We start from the raw sequence: 26,463 nt of genomic DNA, 5'->3' as shown, positions 1-26,463 counted from the left end.
AAAATGGGTTCTGTTGGGTTTCTTGGTTTTGTTGCTGTCTGTAAGGAGGTGAATCTTAATGGTACATGTGCTTTGATAATAAAGGTACCTTGAACCTTTAAAACAGAATAAGTAAGCCATTGATTCTAAAGGTCCACAAAATTCAAAGTGTTTGCTGCATTCCATCACAAGTGTAATCAATCATTCTTATATTGGTAGGTACAGGAATGTGGAACACCTTCATGTATGAATTAGATAAACAAACTGTGCATTTTAGTGTGGAATAGTTAAAGGAGATAACTGGTGGTTAATGGTGATAGGAAATCAAATGTGCAGACAAGGGTGCAGTTACATACCCAGAAAGTTACACAGCTTTTAAAGTGACTAAAAGTAATGGAAAGCAATGTGAAGGCTACTAAATGCTCGTCAGATGGTGACAAGAGGGCGTACAGGAGTGAGATATGCCAACTAGTGGAGTGGTGTCGCAGCACTAACCTGGCACTCAACATCAGTAAGATGAAAGAGCTGATTGTGAACTTCAGGAAGGGTAAGACAAAGGAACACATACTAATCCTCTTAGAGGTATCAGAAGTGGAGAGAGTGAGCAGTTTCAAGTTCCTGGGTATCAAGATATCTGAGGATGTAACCTGATCCCAACATGTTCATGTAGTTATAAAGAAGGCAAGACAGCAGCTATACTTCATTAGGAGTTTGAAGAGATTTGGTATGTCAACAAATACACTCAAAAACTTCTACAGATGTACCATGGAGAGCATTCTAATAGGCTGCATCACTGTCTGATATGGAGGGGCTACTGCACAGGACGAAAAGAAGCTGCAGAGGGTTGTAAATTTAGTTGGCTCCATCTTAGGTACTAGTCTACAAAGTACCCAGTACATCTTCAAGGAGCAGTGTCTCAGAAAGGCAGCATCCATTATTAAAGACTTCCAGCCCCAGGGCATGTCCTTCCCTCACTGTTACCATCAGTTAGGAGGTACAGAAGCCTGAAGGCACATACTCAGCAATTCAGGAACAGCTTCTTCCCCTTTACCATCTGATTCTTAAATGGACATTGAACCCTTGGACACTATCTCACTTTTTAAATATATATTATTTCTGTTTTTTTTGCATGATTTTTAATCTATTCAACATGGGTATACTGTAATTGATTTACTTATTATTTTTTTTCCTTCTATATTATGTATGGCATTAAACTGCTGCTGCTAAGCTTTACAAATTTCACGACACATGCCAGTGATAATAAACCTGATTCTGATTCTGATTCTGACTGAACGATCAGGACTTAGAACAGAACAAAACAGGAATAGATGAATCTTGTGCCATGCTCATGGTCAATAGGCAATAGGATATTGGGATGTAACCTGGCTCAAATCCAACACCATGAGGTGCCCTAATCGATCAATAATTCCTACCTCTGTATTCCCACACAACAATGAAGTTCAGTCTCAAAGGGATCCTCAACACTGCATAGTACGTTCTAACCTGATGTGAAAGTAGTGTTTTATCTTAGCAGTCTTATCAGGTGCTCAACAATATCCCTGTATCAGGTGGCCTGGTCTGAGCAGAAATCCTTTACAAGCATGTTCTGATGGACATCCATGCTATTAAGAAAAATGCTACTGTTATAGGCTATTCCTAAGCAGTTATCATAGAAGGAGCTGTGTAACCATATGCCCACACCATGTGGGGGGGAGATATGAAGGATGAATATGGTCTTATAAGACAGAGGAATGTGAGTATTAAGTACCAAAGTCAAGGACAGTACTATGCTATCAGCAGATTGGATATCAAAAAGCAGATTTAATACAAATTTACAATACCAAATATTTGCTTTATAACATGGGTCCCTGATATTTTGGGACAGACTGAATTAGCACATATTGGCACATCCCATTTGACCCTCAGGTTTTCATAGATGCACCATACAGAGCATTCCTATCCTGATGAAGTACAGCTTGGTATAGCAACTGCTCTGCACATGACTGCAGAGCAGTTGTAGAGACAGCTCAGCACATCACAGAAGCCAGTCACCCCTCCATCAACTCTTTCTACATGTTGCTGCCTGTGTAAAGCAGTGAACATAATCGAAGAACTCAGACATTCTCTCTTTACCCCACTCCCATCAGGCAGAAGATACAAAAATCTAAAAACACATACCACGAGCTCAAGGGCAGTTTCTGTCTCACTACTATAAAACTAATGAATGGTCCCCAATACGATCCGATGGGCTTTTGACATTACAATCTATTTTGTTATCGTCTTGCACCTTATTGTCTGCCTGCATTGCACTTCCTCTGTTACAAATTATTTTGCATTCTGTTATTGTTTTCCTTTGTACTGCTTCAATGCACTGATGTGTTAAGATAATCCGTACAGATGGCATTTTGCATGTGATACTAATAAACCAATTTACCAATTTATAGAATTTCAAAAGCAGGTCAATATAACTGAAGTTGAGCAAGTACAAAGATCATTTCAGGGCATCTTATTCTCCACCTGCTGGCACACTTACAAAAAGAAGATTATATGCAGAGTCATACACGTGAATATACTAAACAAAATACATTCTGCAGATGCTGGAAATACAGAGTAACACTATGGAGAGGAATAAACAGTTGTTGATTCAGGCCAAGATCTTTCATCAGGATGGAGGAAAGGCCCTGATTAAGTCTCTCAGCCTGAAACAACTGTTTATTCCTCTCCATAAATGCTACCTGACCTGCTGAGAAAATCCAAAATTTTATGCGTTACTTCTACAAGTGAAACACTACCCCTCACATCAGGAGGGGTTGTCTTTCTAAAAGATAGTGCTGAAATGCAACTTTCTTTAATGCAATGCCACATCAACATAATCAATAAATATGTGTAGATTTGTTTACTTTCTTGCCTTCTTAAATTCAATATGGGCAAGTTTTATTTTTTAATCTCAATTTTTCTGGTTTGTGATTTGTGAGTTCCGTAAGGGTAGATTTCCATAACCTCTGAATGGCCATAATATGGAAGTTGTCTGTACAGTGACACTAAGTTTTGAAACAAAACCTGAGTGTTTAAAGAATAATATATTTAAAGAAGAATACATAAAATGTGAGGAGAATAATTGTGGAACTGTGGTCTGAATAGTGAGATCCATTCTTAGATCCAAATTATTTCCCATACCCTGGTAGAGTTACAATTATTTTAACTGTCATTTGGGGAACTGCAGCACACACTGTGTACAAGTAGGAAAACAAAGAAATAGCTAAAGCCTTCATGAAAAGCTGTTATTAGTGCAACATACAAAACACTGGTGAAGCTCAGCAGGTCAGAGAGCATCTATGGAGGGGAATTTGCAATCCACATTTCAGACTGACACCCTTTATAAGGACTGGAAAGGAAGGAGGAAGAAGCCAGGAGCCAGGTTATTATTACTACCATGTCTATAATTGTTACAGGTGCTTGCGTCCCTCTAGCCACATCCCTGATTAATACCAATGTTTAGGGAACTCAGGATTTGTTAATGTTGGTTTACTTAGGCCTGAGTGCAAGGTACCAGAGGTGAGGGAATGAAGTGGGTTAAATTTAATATTTTACAACATCAACTTGCAAAAAGGGACAAACTGTACAAACCAGCCTTGGTCAGATGATGAAAAATAGCTAAATAGCTTAATTATCACAACACACCAATGAATAAGAATTTGAGCGGACATAATTCCAGATGACTGTCTGTAGGTTTAATTTGGTCAACGGGCTCAGACCAGAGTTAACAAGGTCAAAGACCTTGAACCAGAGTTATTAAGTCTTAAATACGAACACCCAAGAACACATGTACTTCAGTATAATAGTCTCAGAAATGATAAGCTACTCCATGAGTTAGTAAAGAAATGTAATTACTACTTGTAATGAAAAATAATCAATGAAAGCCACAGAGAGTCATGGAAACAGGAAATATGGAAAATATTTATTTTATATATAGAAAAATATTGCATATAAAATATAGAAAAATATAACATGGAAACAGGCCCTTCACCCCTCAAATCCATGCTGAGCATTGAGCACCTGCTTCTACAGTAATATTTATCCCATATTCCCACCAGCCCCTCTCCCTGATACTACCTCTCATCTACACACTTGGGACACTTTACTTCCTTTACTACTTTTCCAACTTTAAGAATCATAATATTTGTTATTCGCTAACTAGTAATAATGTCACATGGAGAATACTCTCAATTGAAGAAAAATAAATTAATCATTCACCTTCTCTAGAAATGATTCTCCATCCAGTAACATGCTACTCATATTATACTACTGTTAAATATTCTCTGACAAGCAATGCAACACCTCCCCCTCTTGCCCCTCTTATTCTATCACACCTGAAGCAACGAAATCCTGGAATATTTAGTTGCCAATCACACCCCTCCTGCAACCACGTTTCACTAATAGCTACAACATTATATTTCCAGGTTATCAATCCATGCTCTAAACTCATCCACCTTTCTTATAATGCTCCTAGCATTAAAATAGATGCATTTAAGAAACTCTCCATCTCCCACTCTTTGTTTACTCTTAATGGAGCAAACTTTGTTATCTTTTTCTTCCTTTTCCCCTACATCAACCTCCCCTCTCCTAGTCTCCTTAATTTGATTTCCTCCCCCCAACCATTCTAGTATAAAGTCACCCCAGTAGCCCTCGCAAATCTCCCCGGCAGGATATTCGTCCCCCTATGATTCAAGTGCAACCCGTCCCCTTTGTACAGGTCACCCCCTGTGCCAGTAGTGGTCCCAATGATCCAAGAACCCGAATCCCTGTCAATTCAACTTCTTTACTCAGAGAGTGGTAGCTGTGTGGAACGAGCTTCCAGCAGAAGTGGTTGAGGCAGGTTTGATGTTGTCGTTTAAAGTTAAATTGGATAGATATGTGGACAGGAAAGGAATGGAAGGTTATGGGCTGAGTGCAGGTGGGTGGGACTAGGTGAGAGTAAGAGTTCGGCACGGACTAGAAGGGCCGAGATGGCCTGTTTCCGTGCTGTAATTGTTATATGGTTATATTAATGTAATATGTATCAAAGAATGAATAGTAGGCCAAATGGAAATCCTAATGGAACCACACAGTGCATTGAACACCAGTTTATGGGAATGAATTTCAAGCCACTGATATCGATTTCACTTATAAGCTATGTAGTTATCAAAATTTATTGAAACAATTTTTTCAAGTGCCATTAATACAAAGTAGTGACTCAAATGGGACAGAGGTGATTCTGTCACACAAACATAGTATGGATTCACAAAGGGCAAGTCCTGTTTGACAAACTTACTGGACTTCTTAGAGTATATAATTTTAAGTGCAGTAGATAGAAGGACAGGTGGATGTTGTGTACTTGGATTTCAAGGACAAGCATTTGAAAAGGTGCTGTATAATATAAGAATGCATGGAGTTCACGGGTAATGTATTGGCATGGACAGAGAATTGGCTAGCCAACAGAAGGCAGAGAGTAGGGATAATGGATGTTCCTTTGGTCAGCAATTACTGGTGAGTGGCGTGCCACAGGGGTTGATGCTGGACACACAACTGTTCATGATATACATTAATGATTTGGAAGAGAGAACAGAGTTTAGTGTATCTAACTTTGCTAATGACACTAAATTGAACAGGAAAGCAAATGTGGAGAGGATATGGAGATTCTGCAGAGAGATATGGATGGACTGAGTGTGCAAAGGTCTGACAGATGGATTACAATGTTGGTAAATGCAATGTCATCTACTTTGGAAGGAAAATAGATCAAATTATTATTTAAGTGGTAAAAGATTGCAGCGTGCTGTTGTGCAGAGTCATTTGTGCATGAGTTGCAAAATGTTGGTTTGCTGGAGTGGAACAGATTATTACATGGGTAAATGGAATGTTGCTTCATTGCCAGAGGAACTGAATTTAAGAGCAAGGAAGTTATGCTAAAACTGTGCAGGGTACCGGTGAGGTCACAACTGGAGTACTGCGTGTAGTTCTGATTCCCTTACTTGAAGAAAGATAAAGGAATTTTTGGTGGTGTAGAGGAAGTTCACCAGTTTGATTCCTGAGATGAAGAGCTTAGCCTATGGGGAGATATTGAGTTGACTGGGATTGTACTTGTTGAAATTGAGAAGAATGTGAGGGGATCTTATAGAAACATAGAAATATGAAAGAGATAGGTAAGATAGAGGATAGTGGTTTCTACTGGTAAGTGAGACATATCCTCAAAATTTGGAGAGACACTGTAGCGTTGTGGTTAACACAATGCTTTACAGTACCAGTGAACTGGGTTCAATTCCCACCACTGCTATAAGGAGTTTGTAGGTTCTCCCTGTGACAGCTCGGGTTTTCTCCAGGTGCTCTGGTTTCCTTCCACAGTCCAAAGACATACCAGTTGGTAGGTTAATTGGTCATTGCAAATTGACCCATGATTAGGCTCAGATTAAATCTGGGGATTGCTGGGCGGCGCAGCTTGAAGGGCCAGAAGGGCCTATTCCATGCTGTATCTCAAAAAATAAGATTGGGCGGAATAGATTTAGGATGGAGATGAGGAGAAACTGCTTTTCCTAGAAAGTAGTAAATCTTTGGAATTCTCTGCTCAGGAAAGCAGGAGAGGCTACCTCATTAAATATATTTGAGATAGATAGATTTTTGCATAGCAAGGGAATTAAGGGTTACTGGGAAATATGTGGACTAAGAATGTAGTAGTGGATTATAGAGGTATTGCAGCAGGGAACAAAGAAGTGGGTTCTAAAGAGCAATTTAAAGGAGGAAAGAGGGAGTAAAGCAGGACTTCGGAAATCCAGAGTTGTCAAAAGCATTCCTGCCATTGAGACAACTGTCATAAGAATACAGTCCTGATGAAGGGTTCCGGCCCGAAACATCGACCGATCTTTTCCATGGATGCTGCCCGACCTGCTGAGTTCCTCCAGCATGTTGTGAATGTTGCATAAGAATACAAAAATGTCCAGAATGAGAATAATTCATCTGACCCAACAGAACTATCAAAAACAATGTTCAGACTACATTATTGTTTAATAATGAACTTCGCCACATAGTTCCTTGACTGTGGTTTCCTGTTACTGTCTGCCAGGCAATAGTTGCCTTTATAAGATGAATGACAAAAATAGATAATTTGATTCTTCTTCTTCCTTCTACACAGATGCTAACTATTATACTAAGTATATATAGCTTTCTCCATTTCAGTTCAAATTTCCAGCACCTGCAGTAGTTTGCTTTTGGATTAATTCTAATGAAGCACTGCCATTCAGGCTGACAAAGCCTCCACATCCTATGTTCTGTTTTCAAAGTCAGCATTACTGAATGGGTGCAGTGGAAACTGAAAATCTAAAGGGCAAAATGAAAATGCTGTAAGTATTCAGCAAATTGGGCAGCATTTCCTGGGAAGCTGAGTAAAGGTGTCAGTTCAATGATGCTTCTTCAAATCATAACATTAGAAATAAGTTTTAAGGATGGAAAGTAGGAAAGGTGTGGGAAGGAAAGCATAGTATATATTAATTTTTTCAATATGTGTCTCTTTTTCAATTCCCCACTCTGGCCTCCTACCTCTTCTCCTCACCTGCCTATCACCACCCCTGGTGCTCCTCTTTTCCTTTCTCCCATGGTCCTGTCAGATTCCTTTATCTCCGGCCCTTTGCCCCTTCCACTTCTTCCCAGCTTCTTATTCACCCCCTCCCCCCACATAGCCAGCTTCATGTATCACCATCTAGCTTGCCCTCCCTCCTCTCCCCTCACCTTCTTAATCTGGCATCTCCCCACTACTTTTCCTGTCCTGATGAAGGGTTTCAGCCTGAAACATTGACTGTATATTCATTTCCATAGATGCTGTCTGGCCTACTGTGTTCCTCCAGCATTTTTTGTGTGTTGATATGTATGAAAGATAGGATTCATTGAATACCAAAAGGGTGATGGTGCATAGCGGAAGTAGGTGGTAAGAGGACAAGAAAAGAAACAAAGGATGGGGTTAGAGGAAGTTCAAATGGAAATTTTCATCCTGAATTGTTTAAATCAATATAGGATCTGAAATATGTGTGTGTTGAAAAAAATACACTGAATGAATGTAGCTGAGGTTTTTTCATGCTGAACTAATCCTGTTTTCATCTTAAACAACAGGAATTCTGCAGATGCTGGAAATTCAAGCAACACACATCAAAGTTGCTGGTGAACGCAGCAGGCCAGGCAGCATCTCTAGGAAGAGGTGCAGTCGACGTTTCAGGCCGAGACCTTTTTCATCTTGCTTGTTCTCTCTGCGAGGTTGTCTTGTAACATTTTCACGAGAGCACTTTCTATGCACAGGCTCAGATATTGGATCTTAGTGGGTATTGTAGTCAAACTTCCTTTTCCCCCATGATCCCAGAGGTGAGTGCATTTTTGGAGATGTTGCTGAAAAGTGATTCCTCAAGCAGAGTGGCATCTTTTTATTTCCCCAATGCTGACATGCACCCACATCTGCAGGGTTTAGCCACAGCACCAAACAAGCATCGATTTCTACACCTAATACTTCTCAATGAGCTGGTTTAACCCAATAAATCACTCGAGATTGATCTTTAAATCATGTTTGAGAGAAAAACATTAGTATACCCTGGAGCGTAGGAAAATGAGGGGAGATTTGATAGAAGTATGAGAAGTATAGATAGTGCAAATGCAAGCAGGCTTTTTCCACTGAGGTTGGGTGAGACTAGAATGAGAAGTTGTGGGTTAAGGGTGAAAGATGAAATGCTTAAGGGTAATGTGAGGGCGAACTCCTTCACTCAGAGGGTGGTGTGAATGTGGAATAAACTGCCAAAGGAAATGGTAGATGCAGATTTGATTTCAGTATTTCAAAGAAATTTGGATAAGTACATGGATAGGAAGAGTATGAAGGTCTGGGCGCAGATCAATGGGACTAGGCAGGATAATAGCTCAACAGAGATTAGATGGGCTGAGAGGCCTGTTTCTGTAGCATTCTGTGTTTCTATACTTTGCAAGTAATGTATTGCTTTTTTTACTTCAGTTGTCAGTAGTTAAATGTAGCTTGAACTACTGAAACAAAAAAAAACAAGAAAATCTGCTGGAAATCCTGATACAGTCCTGATGAAGGGTCTCTGCTCAAAATGTCCACTGTTTACTCTTTTCCATAGCTGCTGCCTGGCCTGCAGAGTTCCTCCTGCATTTTGTGTGTGTTACTGAAACAAAAACCTTTTTTTTGCTGGTTGAGAAGAATACATGAGAGTTGAAATAAGGTGTCAATAAGGCTCACAATTATGTAAAATTAGCAGCGTGGCAAAGGGCAGAAAATTGGAGAAGGCTTGATTGGCCAGATAGCCTTCTTTGTTTTTTTTTCAGGAGCTAAAATAGTTCAATGAATCTCATTTAATAATTTGTAAAGTGGATCAAATTTGCATTTAAGAGTAATAAGTCAGAATTATTGTGGAAGAGTGCAAAGGACGCTACAAGCTTGATTCCATTGTATTTTATCACCTTTGATGGGTGCTGGCAGAAGGTGGTAAAAATTCTTTCTGATTTGCATTGTTGTTTTGTGCCTAAATTACCAGCTTAAAAAATGGGCCACTTTGCACACAGCTTCTCCAATAAAACTGTGGCAATATGAACAAGAAGCAGGAGAAATCCCAGAAAGATGAGGTGATATTGTTTTCATTATTTGAATGTAGCCCACAGAACTTTGCTGTGGTTCACCAGCACCAATTTGAAAGGGACACAACAACAACCTCCTACTCAATGTTCGCAAGTGCAAAGAGCTGATTATTAACTTCAGCAGGAAGAAACCGGTAGTCCATGAGCCAGTCCTCACTGAGAAACAAAGGGTGGAGAGGGTCAACATCTTTAAATTTCATGGAGTTATCACTTCAGAGGATCTGTCCTGCGCTCAGCACATCCGTGCAATTATGAAGAAGGCATGGCAGCGCCTCCACCTCCTTAGAATCTAAAATGTTGGCGAACTTCTATAGATGTGAGGTGGAGAGTTTATTGACTGGCTGCATCACAGACTGGTATGGAACTGCCAATGCCCTTGAACAGAATATTCTACAAAAAGTAATGGATATGGCCCAGTCCATCACGGGTAAAGCCCTCCCTGTCATTGAGCACATCTACACAGAGTGTTATGCAGAAAAGTAGCATTGATCAACTGGGGCACCCACCACCCAGATCATGCTCGCTTCTTGCTGCTGCCATCAGGAAGAAGGTACAGGAGCCTCAGGACTCACACCAGCTGGTTCAGGAACAGTTATTACCCTTCAATCATCTGACTCCAGAACCAGAGAGGATATCTTAACTCAAACTTCACTTGTCCCATTACTAAATTGTTCCTACAACCTATGGACACATTTTCAGGGATTCTTCATCTCATACTCTCAATATTTATTGCCTATTTATTATTATTATTTCCTTTCTTTTTGTAGTTGCACAGTTTGTTGCCTTTTGCACACTAGTTGTCTGCCCAGTTGGTGCAGGGTCCTTCATTGATTCTATTATGGTTATTGGATATATTGAGTACGCCCAAAAGAAAATGAGTCTCAGGGCTGTATATGTACTTTGATAACGAATTTACTTTGAACTTTGATTTATATCCATGATTTCTACAGATCCCTGCTGAGGTCACAATATTCAATATTTTTAATTCCTATTTCCAGTATTTTTCCCCAGAGACATTTCTTGGTTGACAAAAAAAATTACAGAATACTCTTAATCATATTAACAAAAGCCAGTAATAAAACATACAACAGCACAAAAGGTTGACAGACATAAATTGTGCTTCCTGTCCTGTTGAAGGATGTTGGCCTGAAACATTGACTCTATTTCTCTCAGTAGATGCTGCCTGATCTACTGAGTTCCTCCAACATTTTGTGTGTGTTATTCTGGTTTTCCAGCACCTATGAATCTCTTGTGTTTACTAAAGAGTAACAAGCCATTTGGTCCATGACATCTATGCTGACCATGACACCAACTTAAACTGCATATTTGCATACACATGACATATATCCTACCATTCCCTATTCACATGTCTGTCTAAATGTCTCTTAAATCTTGCTTTTATCTGCTTTCACCACTTCTCCTGGCAGTATGTTCTGGGCACCAACCACCCTCTGTGTAAACAAAAGACTAGCTTCATAATCGTCTTTTAAACTTTCCATTACTCGCCTTGAAGTTATGGCCTCTAGTATTTGACATTTTCATCTTGGGAAAAAGACTGATTATCCATCCTATCTAGGCCTCTTTTTTTTCCAATGTACTTTTATTAGATTCCCCCTCTTGGCCTCTAATTCTCCAGAGAAAACAATCCAAGTTTGTGCAAACTCTCCTTAGAGTGAATACCCTCTAATCCACACATCTTGGAGCGCCTCTCCTGCTCCCTCACTTAGCTTTTACTTCCTTTCTGTAATGTAGGAGCCATAACTACTCTCTGCACTCCAAATGCAGTCGAATCAATTTTTAAATAAACCCTACCAATGATTTATACAAAATGCACAACATGATGCAGACAGAAATGACTTCCGTTAATTGCAATACACACTGTTCACTGAAACTGCTGCTATCAATAAGTACTCTATTCATAACAGATGTGCAAAGTTTTAAATAAATGGCTACATTAACTCTAGTTTGTGTGCGTGTGCAAAGTATATCTACAACTTATGCTTTAAGCCTCAGAAGAGCGCAGTTATTAATTGAGAACATATCATGAATAAGTTGGAGAAGCAAATGGGCAACTCATTATTGATCTTGCCCATTTTTATATTAAAATAGTTCATGACCACTCATTAGAAAGTATTTCGAAGAGGGGTGAGGACAGTCATGATCAATGTTGTAAAAATAAGAACATGTAAAATAGAAGCACTAATCCCCTCATTCTCTTGTCTCTGCTCTGTCATTCAGTCAGAGCACAGCGGACCTTTTACCTCAGCATCATTTTCCTCTGTTAAACTCAAGACTTTGGAGCTGAAAATGTTGAATGGCCGAATCCCCAAAATTTACTTGCTTTACAGAATTCCAACGATTCATTCAATTCTACAGATTTGCAGTAGATTCTTCTCATTCGCTCTCCTGGTTCTAGAAACCCCAATGACTTGAAACATTCTTTCTCACTATGTCATGCTCCAGAAATTTTGCATATTTCAGTGAGATTACAACTCCTCCTTAATTCTAGAGAGCAGAAATCCAGTTTGATCAGTCTCCCCCTTCGATCAACAATTCACCCCTCCCAAGAATGCATCCAATTCTTTATACTTGTATCAATTCCTCTCACAACAAAGAATATAATTTACTTCCACAATTGCTTGCTCTATTGTAAGTTACTTTTCTATGACCGTGTACAAAGAAACCTAGGTCCTCGTGAAATTCAGCAGGCCAGGCAGCATCTATGGAAAAGAGTACAGTTGACCTTCCAGGCCGAGGCCCTTCAGCAGGTCTTGGCCCAAAACATTGACTGTACTCTTTTCCATAGATGCTGCCTGGCCTGCTGAGTTCCTTCAGTGTTTTGTGTGTGTTGCCTGCATTGCCAGCATCTGCAGATTTTATCTTGTCACCATGAAATTGTCAAATTGCACTATTTAAAAAATATTCTACTTTTTGATTTTTCTATCAAAGTGAATTAGCTCACATTTGGCATGTTCTCAACCATCCTTAACCAAATTCCGTGCATCCTCTTATAACTCACACTACCTTCAGTAAACTTGTAATGCACTGGATTCCCTCAAGTAAACTGTGAAGAGAGGGAACCACAAAGCCAATCACTGCAGCAGTTGTTAGTTTCAGCTGCTGTAGCCAAAATGTATGATTATTCCTACTGTTTTCTGCCCATTATCCAAACCTCAGACCGTATCAGTGTAATTACCTCAATCATAAATCCTTTAATTTTGTGAAATAATCTCCTCTCACTTCAGCTATCCTAACAGCAGTCTACATCTCAACACTGGTGGACATAAAGCCTGCACTCAATGACCCATCATCTGTGGTCAACTGCTTTGAAAGTTGATACCTTGAGGTCCTTTTCATCATTGCTGGTGAAACAGGCCAACTTCAAGAATGCGTTCCTCAAGTTCTACCAACAGTCCCACCAAGGTCCCAAACACCTTCAATCATGGCTACATAACAATCAAAGATGCCTACTGAGCAATTTTCTCACTCACACTTTGGCAACTCAGACCACCAGACTGTGCTTCAGGCTGAAGCTGAAACACGAAGATCCAGCACAGAAGGTCATTCGGTGCCATTCTCAGGATACAGATGAACTTCTACATGATTGCTTAGAGTCAGTAGTCTAGACCATGTTCAAAGATTCAATACTCAGCCTAGATGAGAATATCACCACTGTCACAGATTTCAATAACAAGTATGTTGAGGACACCAGAAGAAACAGGGAAATCCGGGTGTTCCCAAACCAGAAACCATCGATGAACTGGGAGATGCACTCCCTACTAAAGTCTAGGACCAGAGCACTCATATCAATTGACCCTGACCTTTAAGGAAATCAGTATTCAACCTCTGTAAAGCCCTCAGAGATGCCAAGAGTCAATCCCAGACCAACTGTCAGTTGTGGCAGGGCTTGCATCCTTAACAAGTTACAGGACAGAATTACTGACAACACTGCATCCTCTCCTGGTGAGCTTAATACATTTTACACAGGTTCTGATCAGAAGGGGATTGGGATGTCATCACCCACTTCCACAGTCCCTTTGCAGCCATGATTTTTCTCAGCACTGGCTGCATCCCTAGTCTCCCTACTCTACTCCCTATACACTCACGACTGCACGGCCAGATTCTGTTCGAGCTCCACCCACAATTCCCAGGTGATGCAAATGTATCAAGGTTCAAAGTTAATTTATTACCAAAGTACACACATTTCCATATATAACCCTGAGATTTGGTTTCTTGCCTGCATACTCAGTAAATCCAAGAACCATAATAGAATTAATGAAAAACCACACCCAAAAGGGCAGACAAACAACCAATGGGCAAAAGACAACAAACTGCAAAAACAAAAGAGAAAAATAAATAAATATCGAAAACATGAGACGAGGAGTCTTTGAAAGTGAGTCTATAGTTTGTGGGAACAATTCAGTGATGAGGCCTGAAGTTGTGAAGTTATCCCCTCTGGTTCGGGAGCCAAATGGTTGAGGGGGAATAACTCTTTCTGAACCTGGCAGAGTGAGTCCTGAGACACCTGTACCTTCTTCCTGGCAGTAGCGTCGAGAAAAGAGCATGACCAAGGAGGTAGAGGTCCCTAATGACGGATGCGGCTTTCCTGCAACAGCGCCCTGTGCAGATGTGCACAATGGAGAAGAGGGCTTTACTCATGATGGACTGGGCCATATCCACGATGATTCAGAGTACAGGAAGGAGACAGGGAGCCTAGAGACATGGTGTCATGACAACATTCTTTCCTTTAATGTCAGCCAAAGCCTCTCAGAGTCAAACCCTACATCCCCATTGTGAAAGCTGGAAATGGGTAAGGCTAGCCAAAAGAGATCAAGTGAAGTTGTATAGGTCAATCCCTTGTACAATAGATGCAATGGATTACAGAAACATTGATGAACTTCAACCATAACATTGACTTTAGATAATGGAGATGGGAGGTCATCAATGGCCTATGCTCCACTATGAGCCAAGGACCCAAGAAGAAGAATGTCAGCAAAACAAAAGAGCAGGTCATTGACTTCATAGAAGGGACAGTGGCAAATTCACTGAGAGAGGAACAGCTGCTGCAAGTCACTTTAATTCTCCATTCAAATCTTTCCAACCTTGACCTCTTAAGATACTCTATCATTAAAGCCCAATGTTAATTTAAGGAAGAGCATCTCATTTTCTGACACCACAACACAGTGCACATGACTCAACATAGATTTCAACATTATCAGATTATCTTCAATGTTGGATTTCCTGTAACTGCAGTCAGGAAAACATCACAGTTCTTGCACTGTTTATATTTTGTCTTTCCCAAGTTAATCATTCTACTTCACAATACTCTAGCCAGATCAGTTGTGATTAACAAAGTCCTCGCCATCCTCTCAGTTGTTCCACCCCCACCAACCATTATACAACTTTGCATGATCTCCACTTTATTACACACACCACTTTGTCCTCTTTACCCCAACCCTTTAACTGTAAGTTAAAAATATTGATTTCTGATTTTCCAAGTCTTGATGAAAAATTATCATAAAGCTGGCACTGAAGCAGCTCAGCTCTGTGATCAGCAGTCATGAAGCAGTGCACCCTGATGCCTTCCAGAACATTGTGGTGTCTTCAGCCAGGATAGTTTGAAAAAGTCTCTGACAAACTAGCACCAACACGTCACCCGCAGAATCAAAAGGAACCAACACTCGGTCACTGTTACACCTCCATCAAGAACGCTAATGGGGTCATCCCACTCCTAAACTTTGGCAAATCCAAATCAGCTGGCAGTACTTTTACTTCCTGCATAAAGGCAGTACCTAATGACTGCAGTACCAGTGGTGAGAAGCACAAAGGTATGGTCAAGGGAAGCGGATGAGCATTTACAGGACTGCCTTGAATTGGTTGACCGGACCATATTCATGGATTCATCTCTAATCTGAATGAATATGCTATGGTCATTGCCATCTTCATCAAGACCTGAGTGTATGCTGAGTTTTTCCAAACCAGGAACACTGGGTGGATACTGAAAACCTGTGCCAACCAACTGGCTGGAGTTCGCAAGGGCATTTTCAACTTCTCACTGCTGTAGCTGGAGGTGCCCACCTGCTTCAAAACTGCATCAATATACTGGTGCCCAAGAAAACAGGGTAATGCCCAGTATCACTTACACCTACCGTGATGAAGTGCTTTGAGAGTTTATTCAGGGCTAGAATTAATCCTGACTGAGCATGGACCCGGATCCATTGTAATCTGCCTACCAGCACAACGGATCTACAATGGACATGATCTCACCAACCCTCCCCTCAGTTCATTACACCACAGCATAATAATTCTATTTATCGATTACAATTTGGCATTCAACACCATAATCCCCCCAGTATTGATCAACAAGCTTCAAAACCTGGGTCTCTGTACCTCTCTGCAATTGAATCTTCGACTTCTTTCTTGTGAGACCACATCATTGTCAATCCATAATAACATCTCTTCCTCACTGATAATTAATAGATGCACTTACAGGATGCGTGCACAGCCCACTGCTCTACTCTCTCTTTTCTTATGACTGTGTGGGTAGGCAGAGATCAAATGGCGTCTATAAATTTCCCAATGACACTGCAGTTTTGGCACAAAGCGATGAGTCAGCATATAGTTGTGACATAGATTGGCTAGTGGAATGGTGTCACAACAACCTTGCACTCAGTGTCAGCAAGACCAAGGAATTGATTGTTTACTTCAGGAAGAGAAAGTTTGAACAACACACTCTAATCCACATTGAGGGGCCAGCAGTGGAAAGGGTGAGCAGCTTCAAGTTCCTGGGTGTCAACATCATGGTGGATCTATCTTGGGCCCACCATATTGATGCAATTATGGAGGGGGCCTGCCTGAGGCTCTACTTCATTTGGAGTTTGAGGAGGTTTGGTATGTCATCAAAGACTTGAAAATTTTTACTGATGTACAGTGGAGAGTATTCTGACTGGTTACATCACCACATAATATGGAGGCACCAATATGTAGGGTTGAAAGAGGCTGCAGAGAAATGTGGACTCAATCATCTCCATCATGGGCAAACCCTTCCCACCATTGAGCACATATTCATGTGGTGGTACCTTAAGGTGACATTCATCATTAAGGACCCTCATCATATGTGATATGTCCTCTTCTCATTACCATCAGGAAGAAGGCCAAAGACCCTCACTCACCATTTTTGGAACATCTTCTTTCTCTCTGCTATCAGATTTCTGAATGGTCCATGGATACTACCTTGTTAATCGTTTTTGCACTACTGATCTAATTTTGTAACTGAAAGTATTGTTTATATCCTGTGCTGTATTGCTGCCGCAAAACATCAAATTTCAAGACATAAGTCAGTGACAATAAAACCTGATCTGATTCCGCTCTTCACAGATGCTACCTAACCTGTTAGCTGAATATTTACAGCACATTGTTTTTAATTTGAGTCGATACCAAGCCGGCAAATAAGCGAGGAACAGACGCTCCCGCCACGGCAGGCCTGGAACGGCAGACGAGAGAAATCAGCGCAGAGAGACCTGGCGGGCGGGTGCCCGCCATCGCGCCGCAGTTTGATTGACGGGAGGTGAGGCCCCAGAGCGCGCATTGCGCGTGCTGTCGGCGCCCGAAGTTTGTGCTGGAGTTTGACAGAGCGGCGGACGGAGAGCGTGTGCAGCCGCGGCGGGCCTGCTGAATGCCCCTCGGCAAGATATGCAGCCGCACCGCAAAGTGTAAACCGTCGGGCAGAAGTTTCTCCGAAGGTTACGGATAGAAGCGGGCGGGTTCTCTCGTTTATCGCCGCACGGGAATCGGTCCAAAAATCGTAAAGTGAATTCTGGCTGTGAGTCGGTCGCCGTTAAAAATGTGTGGCAACGGGCTCCGGAGTCTGGATTGTGCCCTGGTCTCTTACTCAGCTTGTGAACTTTGACGGAGGCGTCGGTCGGGAGGATATTTAACGCAAACTTCATTGAAGGCGGCTTTCCCAGTCTGATCTCCCTTTTTACCCCCCTCTCTTTCTCCTCTTTCTTTCGGGTTTCGCCGCTCCCGGAGACTTTGCTTTCAGGTGGTAAGGGAGCCCGCGGCTCACAGGGATAATGACTTCCTACGTGGACCTACTTTTCAAGCAGGTTTTGATGAAAAACCCGTCAGAAAGAAGCCAGCAGGTAATTCCTTTAAAATACAACCAGTATTGTTACTTTTGAAGAGAGATATCCTACTTTCGACAGCACGCGCTGGCCGCTTAAAGGGAGTGTCCCTCGGGCTTTAATTTTGAATGTGCCGACTAAAACGTACGATTTGGCGGGTGGGTGGGGATATAGATTGACCTTCGTGTAATCAGTGTTTTGCGAATGAAACTGCTATTTGCAAAATATAGTTACACAATCCAATTGGGGAAAAAAAAGTCCTCCAAGATCAGGAACATTGTTTGTTTCCCTGAACAATCAGTATTTTGCAAACATGTCGATTTAAGGAGTTCTGTTGTGAAAATCAAACCATTGTTAGAACTTATTAAACCCTGGAAACAATACTTCGAAGCTTAATTGTTCTATCCACATTGTCAAAATTTATTTCTGTGCAGTGTAACTGTCAACAGCACAAGTTTATTTTCTTTTATGTGGGTAGAGGTTACTTGTAGCTTTTGCTTTTGTTTGCCGTTCTGGTGAATGTGTTATACTGTATACTAGTTCATTCTTCCTGTGTGAAATTTGCCCTTCAAAGGTTAAACTTTGTGATGCTTGGTTTAATATTAATAATGTGTACTACCACAAGGTTGACATCAGTTCTCCTTTTCTATGATTGATTAATGATTTTTCCAGCAATATGATTCAGTTGCAATAAATTTAGAACTGAATTATAAGTTTATCTTTATTGAACTGCTTTCTATTCCTGCTCTCCAATTAGTGATTGAGGCTGTAATGCAAGTAGATGTGTTTGTGATCCACTATTGAGTTGACTTAATTTCATACTTTAAATCCGTATAACAATACAAACTAGATCTTCAGCAGGTATAATAGGCTAAAAGGCTTCTAGGCAGCATTACAACTTCTAATAGTAAAGGTGGTACACATTATAATTATTTAATCATATCTTTAACAGTTGTAAAGCTTTTATATTTTGTCCATTTAATTTGAATGCCCATCTCCCATGAAAAGTTACATCTGGTATTCAGAATGAAATGAGAGAAAATCTGCAGATGCTGGAAATCTGAGCAACACACACAAAATACTGCAGGAACTCAGCAGGCCAGGCAGCATCTAGGTAAAGAGTACAGTTGACATTTTGGGCCAAACCCCTTCGGCAGGTCTCTCCATCCTGTGTGTTGTTCAAAATGAAATGCTTTTGGTAGGAACATTTTGAAATGACGTAAGGATACTTTCCTTGAGGTAGGAAAGTTTTAATATCTAATTTTTCCTTGGTGTTTACTTGGTGCCAAAAGAAATGAAGGTAATAAGTGAGGTTTTGGATCATACACTTATTACAAGGAAGAAGATGTTTGCAGATTTGAACATATTAAGGTTTTAGTCCCTGGGTCCTGACCAGGTGCACCCTTAGACCTTATGGGAGGTTAGGCAAGAAATCGCAGAAGCTCTTATAGAGATATTTATTTTGTCATTAGTCACTGGTGAAATTCAAGAGGCTGGAGGGTGGCTAATGTTCCACTATTCAAGTAGTGTAGTAAGGACAGCCGCAGAAATTAGAGGCCGGTGAACTGATTTTCTAACTTTTGTAGGGAAGTTACTGAAGGAAATTCTGAAAACAAGGTCTATTATCTCTTGGATAGTCAAGGCCAGATCAGGAATAGCCAGTAAGGTTTGTGTCTTTGGGAGTTTTTTTTTTGAAGAAGCAACTAAGGGGGATAGATGAAGATAGGGTAGAGAATGTTGTCTATATGGACTTTAGATCTGGAAGGTTAGCGTTATATTTTGTAACTTCAAACTAATTCAAAGGAAAACATGGGAATCCAGGAATGTGGGACTAACTTCAAGATTATTTAAAGCAAGGTCTGTATGTATCACGTGGTAGCATGATGATGTATGCAATTCATGTATTTATACATATGAATGTAATGAATTATTCAAATGAACAAGAATGCTTAATTAAACAATATTTATACAAGATCACTTAAATATTAAATACATGACAGTTGCATGAGATTCGGTAGGGAATGGTGAAGCTAGGGAGGTAGATTCACAATTGGGCCTGATAGGAAGCAGAAGATAATGTATTGTTGATTCTTTGACTGGAGGCCTGTGACTAGTGGTATGTCCCAAGGTTTGATGTTATTCATTATTTAGGTAAATGTTTGGATATGAGTGTACATGGCATGATGAGCAAGTTTGATGATACTAAATGGGGCACAATGGTAGTGTAGCCGTTAGCGCAAGGCTGTTATAGCTTGGGGTGCTCAGAGTTCTATTCCGGTGCTGTCTGTAAGGAGTTTATACATTCTCTGCATGACCACATGGGTTTCCCTTGGCTGCTCTGATTTTCTTCCACAGTCCAAGGACATATGGGTTAGGAGTTTAGGCTAACGTTAATAGGTGGGTTGCTGGACAGTGCAGTTCGTTTGGCCGGAAGGGCCTTTTCTGCACCGTATCTCTAAATAAAAATAAATGAGATCTTGTTGTTAGTAAAGCAGATGACATTCAGTTACAAAGAGATCTTGATCAGTCAGGGAGATATACTTGGATACATGTGAGGTGATGCATTTTAGATATTCAAACCAGGGTAGGGCTTATACCGTGAATGGCTTAGACAGGTTAGGAGAATGGGCAAAGAAGTGGCAGATGGAATAAGGTGTGGGGAAGTGTATGGTCAAGCACTTTGGTAGAAGAAATGAAAAAGTTGACTATTTTTTAACTGGAGAGAAAATGGCAAGAGCATTTGATGGCTCTGGGCCTGTATTCACAAGAAGTCAGAAGAATGAGGGGTGACCTCATTTGAAATCTATTGAATGGTGAAAGACCTTGATAGAGTGCATGTGGTTTCTATGGTGGGAGAGTCCAAGACCAGAGGATACAGTCTGAAAGCAGAGGGATGTGTATTTATAGCAGAGGTGGATAGATTCTTGATTGGTTAGGGCATGAAGGTATATGGGGAGAAGGCTTGAGATTGGAGCTGAGGATGAAATGGCAGAACAGACTTGATGGGCCATATAGCCTCATTCTGCTCCTATCTATATCTTATGGTCTTACAGCTACAGAACGGTCTCCTTGTAGTTTACCAGAAGGCATCTCATTACCAGGGACTTCATAAACAGCCTCATCCCAATGAGCAAAGAGCTTTTCCCTGAATTGTAGTTAGGATTTTGTCTATGTAGAGCCTGACACTAAGTAGTCCTGTGAGAAACCAACAGCTAAACGTGACTTTTTCTGGCTTGGCTAAAACCTTGTGACTCTGCTGGGAGAGACTGTAGAGCACTCTACTGAAATTTGATGATCTGCAGAAGTTATGAATGAACCAGGTTCCATTTTCTTCATGATAGCATGCAGGCCATGATCTTAATGAACAGGTCTACATTTGAAAGATTTCAGTGCAATCTGGTGACAAATAAGGAGATGTCTTGTTGTATAAGATGCTGCACCTCACCCCCAACAAGTTTTGTGTTGAATTCACGTACAGATATGGAAAATCTCAACCCACATCACTTGCATTTCAGAATCATGGTTAATGTAATCTCAGTAGTCAAGCGATAATATGTAGACAGTGTACGAGGGGTGATTGATAAGTTTGTGCCTAAGGTAGAAGGAGTCACTTTTAGAAAACCTAGCACATTTATTTTTCCTACATTTGCACACTTAGTCCAGCGGTCGTGGAGCATACGGATCCCCTCTTTGTAGGAGTTGGCACCTTGAACCTCCAGAAGCGTCCACGGCAGGGGTGATTGATAAGTTTGTGGCCTAAAGTAGAAGGAGATGAGGAGAAACTTCAATCTTCCTGCGTTTACACTCAAAAGAGTTGAACTGCACGTGCATGTAACGAGAGCTGTATAACTCATGTCTTTCTACCTTAGACCACGAATTTAGCAATCACCCCTGCTGTGGACCACCTGGAAGTCCAAGACACTCTCGTTACATGCACATGCAGTTCAACTCTTTGAGTGATAATGCAGAAAGTTTGAAGTTAATAACTCATCTCTTTCTACCGTAGGCCACAAAGTTATCAATCACCCCTGCTGTGGACCACTTCTACAAAGAAGGGATCCGTATGCTCCACGACCACTGGACTAAGTGTGTACATGTAGGAGGGGACTATGTTGAAAAATAAATGTGCTAGGTTTTCTAAAATAGACTCCTTCTATCTTAGGCTACAAACTTATCAATCACCCCTCATATTTGATGTTGACAAAATTAAGTATTCTGCCAATTTGTTTTTGCTCTCAGCCAGTAAAAGTTTTAAGGCACAGAAAAATGGAGATGAATTTCCATATTTCAGGATGGATTTGCTGGAGGTGTTCTCTTGTTCTTGTTCCTGCTGCCTTCCATGGTGACAGAAGTCACAGGTTTGTGAGAAGTTGGAGTCGTTGATAAAATGGTTGTTTGTAGATTTAAGAACAAGAAACTTGACATGATCCCAACATTCCTATATGTTTCTGGGACATGGATAATCAGCATGAGATGTTAAAAAGCACGGAGAGATAGATAACACTGGAGTTATTTCATGTCTACTGGTATGATTGGCGAATCAGCATCAATAGCCTCTATCAGGCCAATTTCTCTAATACTGAGATGCTAATCATGCACGTTAGGTTATTTTGGGCAACCAATGCATTAAAGTACCTAACATCAACCTCTTGAAGTAGACACTCTCTTCCAAAGTAAGTGGACAGAGTGAAAGATGCAAGATGTCCTTAAACAGACCTTAGGATATGGGTGAAGGAATGTAGCATTCTCACTGACTCTCAGGAACTATTGGCCTATGATTGCTCAGAGTGTAGGAAAAACATTCAGAAGGCCATGAGAACTTCAATTCCATATGCATAGAAGCTTAGCAAAAATAGCTAAGGAAATGCAGCACCTCCCAAACCACCCATTTCACAAAGCACTATCAGCCCCACCTGCAGCAAAATTTGTGGGTCCTACATTGGTATCATCAGGCATCACATTACCCATCTATTTGCAAGTTAAAACTTATTTTTCATCACTGTTCTCCATTATGAAGAATGGTCTTTGACTTGGAAATGCTAAATCTCTTCCTTCCCCAGATGCTGCTTGAATTCCTTAGTGTTGACTTGCTGAGTGTTGCAGCATTTTTTGTTTCAGATAAGAGTGCAAATTTTAAAAATATGTATCACATAAAAGAATAAAATGTTTTTCTTTTGATGGAAAGTTAAGTTTTTTTTCCTAAAGAAATATCTGATTTTTCAGTTTTATGTACCTATCTGTCCAATTAAACTTTAAAGTTCTGAGGCATATCCTGTGACAAGAAGTCAATGACTGACTGATCAAAAAATGACAAAAAATGTTTCAAGTGGTGTTGTATATTCAAACAAAATCATTAAAACTGGATTGCTCTTGCATTCTTCTTGCACATAAAAGGATAACATTAATAAATATTCTTTATAGTGCTTTGCCAATAGCAGCCTTTGAGATGTTAAAGTTTTAAAAAAATTGTGGAATATCCAACTAGCTAACATAAAAAGTTAAGCCATTGGAACACTCTTTAAGAGTTTTAATATTAAGAATGTTATTTGAACAATATTTAATAAGGAGGGTATAATGAACAGGGTGAAGCAGTGCATGCTTTACATTTGTGAGATAGGATTTGAAAATAGGCTTGGACATATTGGGGCAAAAACCTCTTGTTCTTTTCACTTGTGGGGTTATGTGGATGCTGTTACTGACAAGCACGTATGGTTCAATCGGGTTTGCTAGTTTAGATTAGATTAGATTAGATCAGGTTAGATTATGAGGTCACTTTCAGTCATTTTGAAAATATAAGCTGTATCATGATCCTGAATCTGATGAGAAGTACCAATATTCATTTTACAACATAGTGTGACTGAGTTTGATAACTTGGCTATCTGTAAGGATACATATTTCACAAATTTACTGTATTTCCCATTCTCTTTCACTCAGAATCTGAATATTTTGTACTAGATAAAATGCATTTTATTCAACTGGGTTTGGTGATTTTTAATTGTTGGCATTCATTGACGATTTGGCATCAGCGAGTTTTTGATACATAGATATTTGTCTCTTGACAGTTAAAGCTGTAAAAAACATTCTAAGTTGCTGCGTTACATTTGTGGCACAATAGAATACTATCAGTGATTGACAGAAAGCAGCAATGGTACCAATAAACAAATATTTTGACCAAATACCTAAAGTAGGTTGGCTGTTAAAAGGTGATATGTAGCTGGAATACAAACCTTGCAACGATCAATATCTTCCCACTCCTTCAAGCAGATTGGTTGCCTATATCTTCAGGGGGCATGATGATTAAACTAGATGAATTAATGCTTGTGGACATGGGTCTGTAGTCGTGGAGGACTAGGAAATTTTGCCAATGTAGCCCAATGTTTGTAGCACTATTTGTTAAATGCATATTCACATGATTTAATATAAGATCTCAAAATATGTGTAGTTTTATCTTTAGACACTCTTTTTACAAAGAAATTTATTCCTTATTTGCCTCATATGTGCACATATGATTTCTTCGTTCTTGTTGAGCTGTGATGCAGAGAGTATCTTTTGAGCATCAGATTTGGCACTGCTTATTTTCCAACAGAATTTAAAATGTAATTGGCAACTCTGTTACCACTTTGTTCTTGGCTACCTTTGAGGCAGCTAAAGCTCTACTAAAACAATCAATTGCTGCTGCCCTCTGTATCATTCCATTTTTTACGCCTCAGATAAACATTCTGATATCAGGGTTATAATAAACTTCACTTAACTGAATCATGTTCATGCTTAGTTCTGTCTGGGAAAAGATAGATTCAGAACTTGCAAATAATGTGGCAGGATGTCTGGAATTATTTGCAGTTTGCTGGGAGTGTTGAATCAAACTGCTTCATCCCATTTGAATTTATTTCAAAATAAGCACATTTTTCTGAAACTTGATGGAAGTAGACTCCTAAAGGTAGGTAACACACACAACACACTCCTGTAGGTAGGTGCTTATTGGGTTAATTCAGGAGTCTGTTGCCAGCTATTGGGTTTCATTTGTCAGCATTTTCATTTGGGCAATTGTGAGAACTATGTTTTATGTTGATTTTAAAGAACTGATGAAACAAAAAAAAAATGTACATTAACTACTAAATTAACTACTATGTTTTTGGAATTGTCACATACCCTGCGACGGGAGTCCAGTACTGCTATAAACTAATAATATTTATTAGTAACCACAAAATACAGTAATATAAATGTAGATAAATCAAACAGATAGCAATGATATATATATATATATAAGTATATCAGTAAGTGTGGAAATATAGGTATGAAAAACCAAGCTTCTTTAAGTTTAGGGGTAAAAAGATACAGTCTTACGATGATGAGTAAAGTTCAGTTTGCGGTATTGAGTTGAGTAGTAATGGAGAGAGAGAGGGAGAGATTTGAGTCTTCAGGTGAGCTGACGCCGTCGATCTTCTCATCGCCCTTGTCACCAACTGTGACTTTAACAAAGGGGACTGGTTTTCTGTGGTGGAGCTATCCCCCAGGCGAGGGTGGACACATGGACAACTTCCCACCAGTCAACCCTTTTCCTCTTTCCACTGCAAGAGCGATGGATCGATCCGCCTGATTGATCCTTCAAAACCCACTTTTTCTGCGGGCACAACAATGCTCATTCAGTGTCCAAACATGTGTCTGAGGTCTGTATCATCTGACCTCCTATTTATCTCACCGTACTGGGTACCACCTGTCATTGAAATAACTCCTCCTTCCTCCCTCTGTGAAGAAATGCAAGCAGGCAAAAATCCTTGAAGAAAGTGTCAACAACCTGCAGAAAATCATAACATTGAGTGTCCATTAAATTACACCGCCTTTGGTCACCGTAGCAACTTATGAGCTGCTCAGTGCTGTCTCAAACTCCAACTCAGTAGAAATCCAAAGTTACTTCCAGTGCCTTAAAGTGACAGTCCAACCGTTAGTCTTCATCTCTCTCTCTCTTTTACAAACAAGCTGTTGGTGTTAAATAACTCTCTCTTTTCAAAAGCACAGTTCATAGGGGTACTTCGGCACTAAGATGGACTTTAAATGATGAACAATGGCAATTCTGGAAGATATGTGTATATAACTAGAGCATGCACTTAATATGATATTCTGTTAATACGAAGTTGTATGGAGTCATGTCTTTGGCAGGAGACAATACCTACCAACATGGGTTTCATTGACAGTTGTCTGCAACGTAACATAATATGATTGAGTTTGTAATGCTTGCTTTTGTATATTTAAGACAGCTTCAGAGTCAGTGGATTGCTAATGAAGTATAGCTACTTCTTTTGTAGGTGCACTGGTAATATTAACTAAGAGGGGAATTTTACTGGAATTCCTAAAGCAATGCTTGATTGTTGACTTATGCCATGAGATTTTGTGCAGCAGAATGAGCTCTGATTTTAAAAACTCATTGAAGCTCTACCTGTGAATGTAATATGAAATGAGACTGGATTTATTTTCCAGAAGTTAAGGTGGGACCGAAAAAATATAGCCAGTGATACACTTGGAGATCCAAGACAAAAGGCAGAGTATTCTTTGCAGTAATATTTACAACCAAGAAGACAGTGTATTGACTTAATCAAGAATTGTATTAGCTAGGAATCCAAAATGAATTAGTTTTGAAATTCAATACCTTAATTTCAAAGTATCAAAGTTAAATCTTGAATCATTTAGAATGTAAATCCTTTGAAGT

The 26,463-nt window shown here is 40.0% G+C and overlaps 1 protein-coding gene across 9 annotated transcripts in view; it reads left to right on the top strand.

The window, feature by feature from the left end:
* Positions 1-17,090: 17,090 nt before the first annotated feature.
* The window catches only part of LOC140200510 (rap guanine nucleotide exchange factor 6-like), a 397,383-nt gene continuing 388,010 nt past the window's right edge, over positions 17,091-26,463 (top strand). For 5 of the 9 annotated variants that reach the window (XM_072263950.1, XM_072263947.1, XM_072263949.1 and 2 more), the window contains exon 1: positions 17,092-17,777. In XM_072263950.1, the coding sequence (XP_072120051.1) occupies positions 17,709-17,777 (69 nt within the window). In that variant the 5' untranslated portion in view covers positions 17,092-17,708. Of the gene's footprint in view, positions 17,778-26,463 lie in introns of all 9 variants that reach the window. The other 4 variants (XM_072263951.1, XM_072263945.1, XM_072263944.1 and 1 more) reach the window with 2 other exon arrangements.

The sequence above is a fragment of the Mobula birostris genome, chromosome 7 (assembly GCF_030028105.1).
Source record: "Mobula birostris isolate sMobBir1 chromosome 7, sMobBir1.hap1, whole genome shotgun sequence".
Taxonomy (NCBI): domain Eukaryota; kingdom Metazoa; phylum Chordata; class Chondrichthyes; order Myliobatiformes; family Myliobatidae; genus Mobula; species Mobula birostris.
This window is presented reverse-complemented; position numbering and strand designations above follow the sequence as displayed.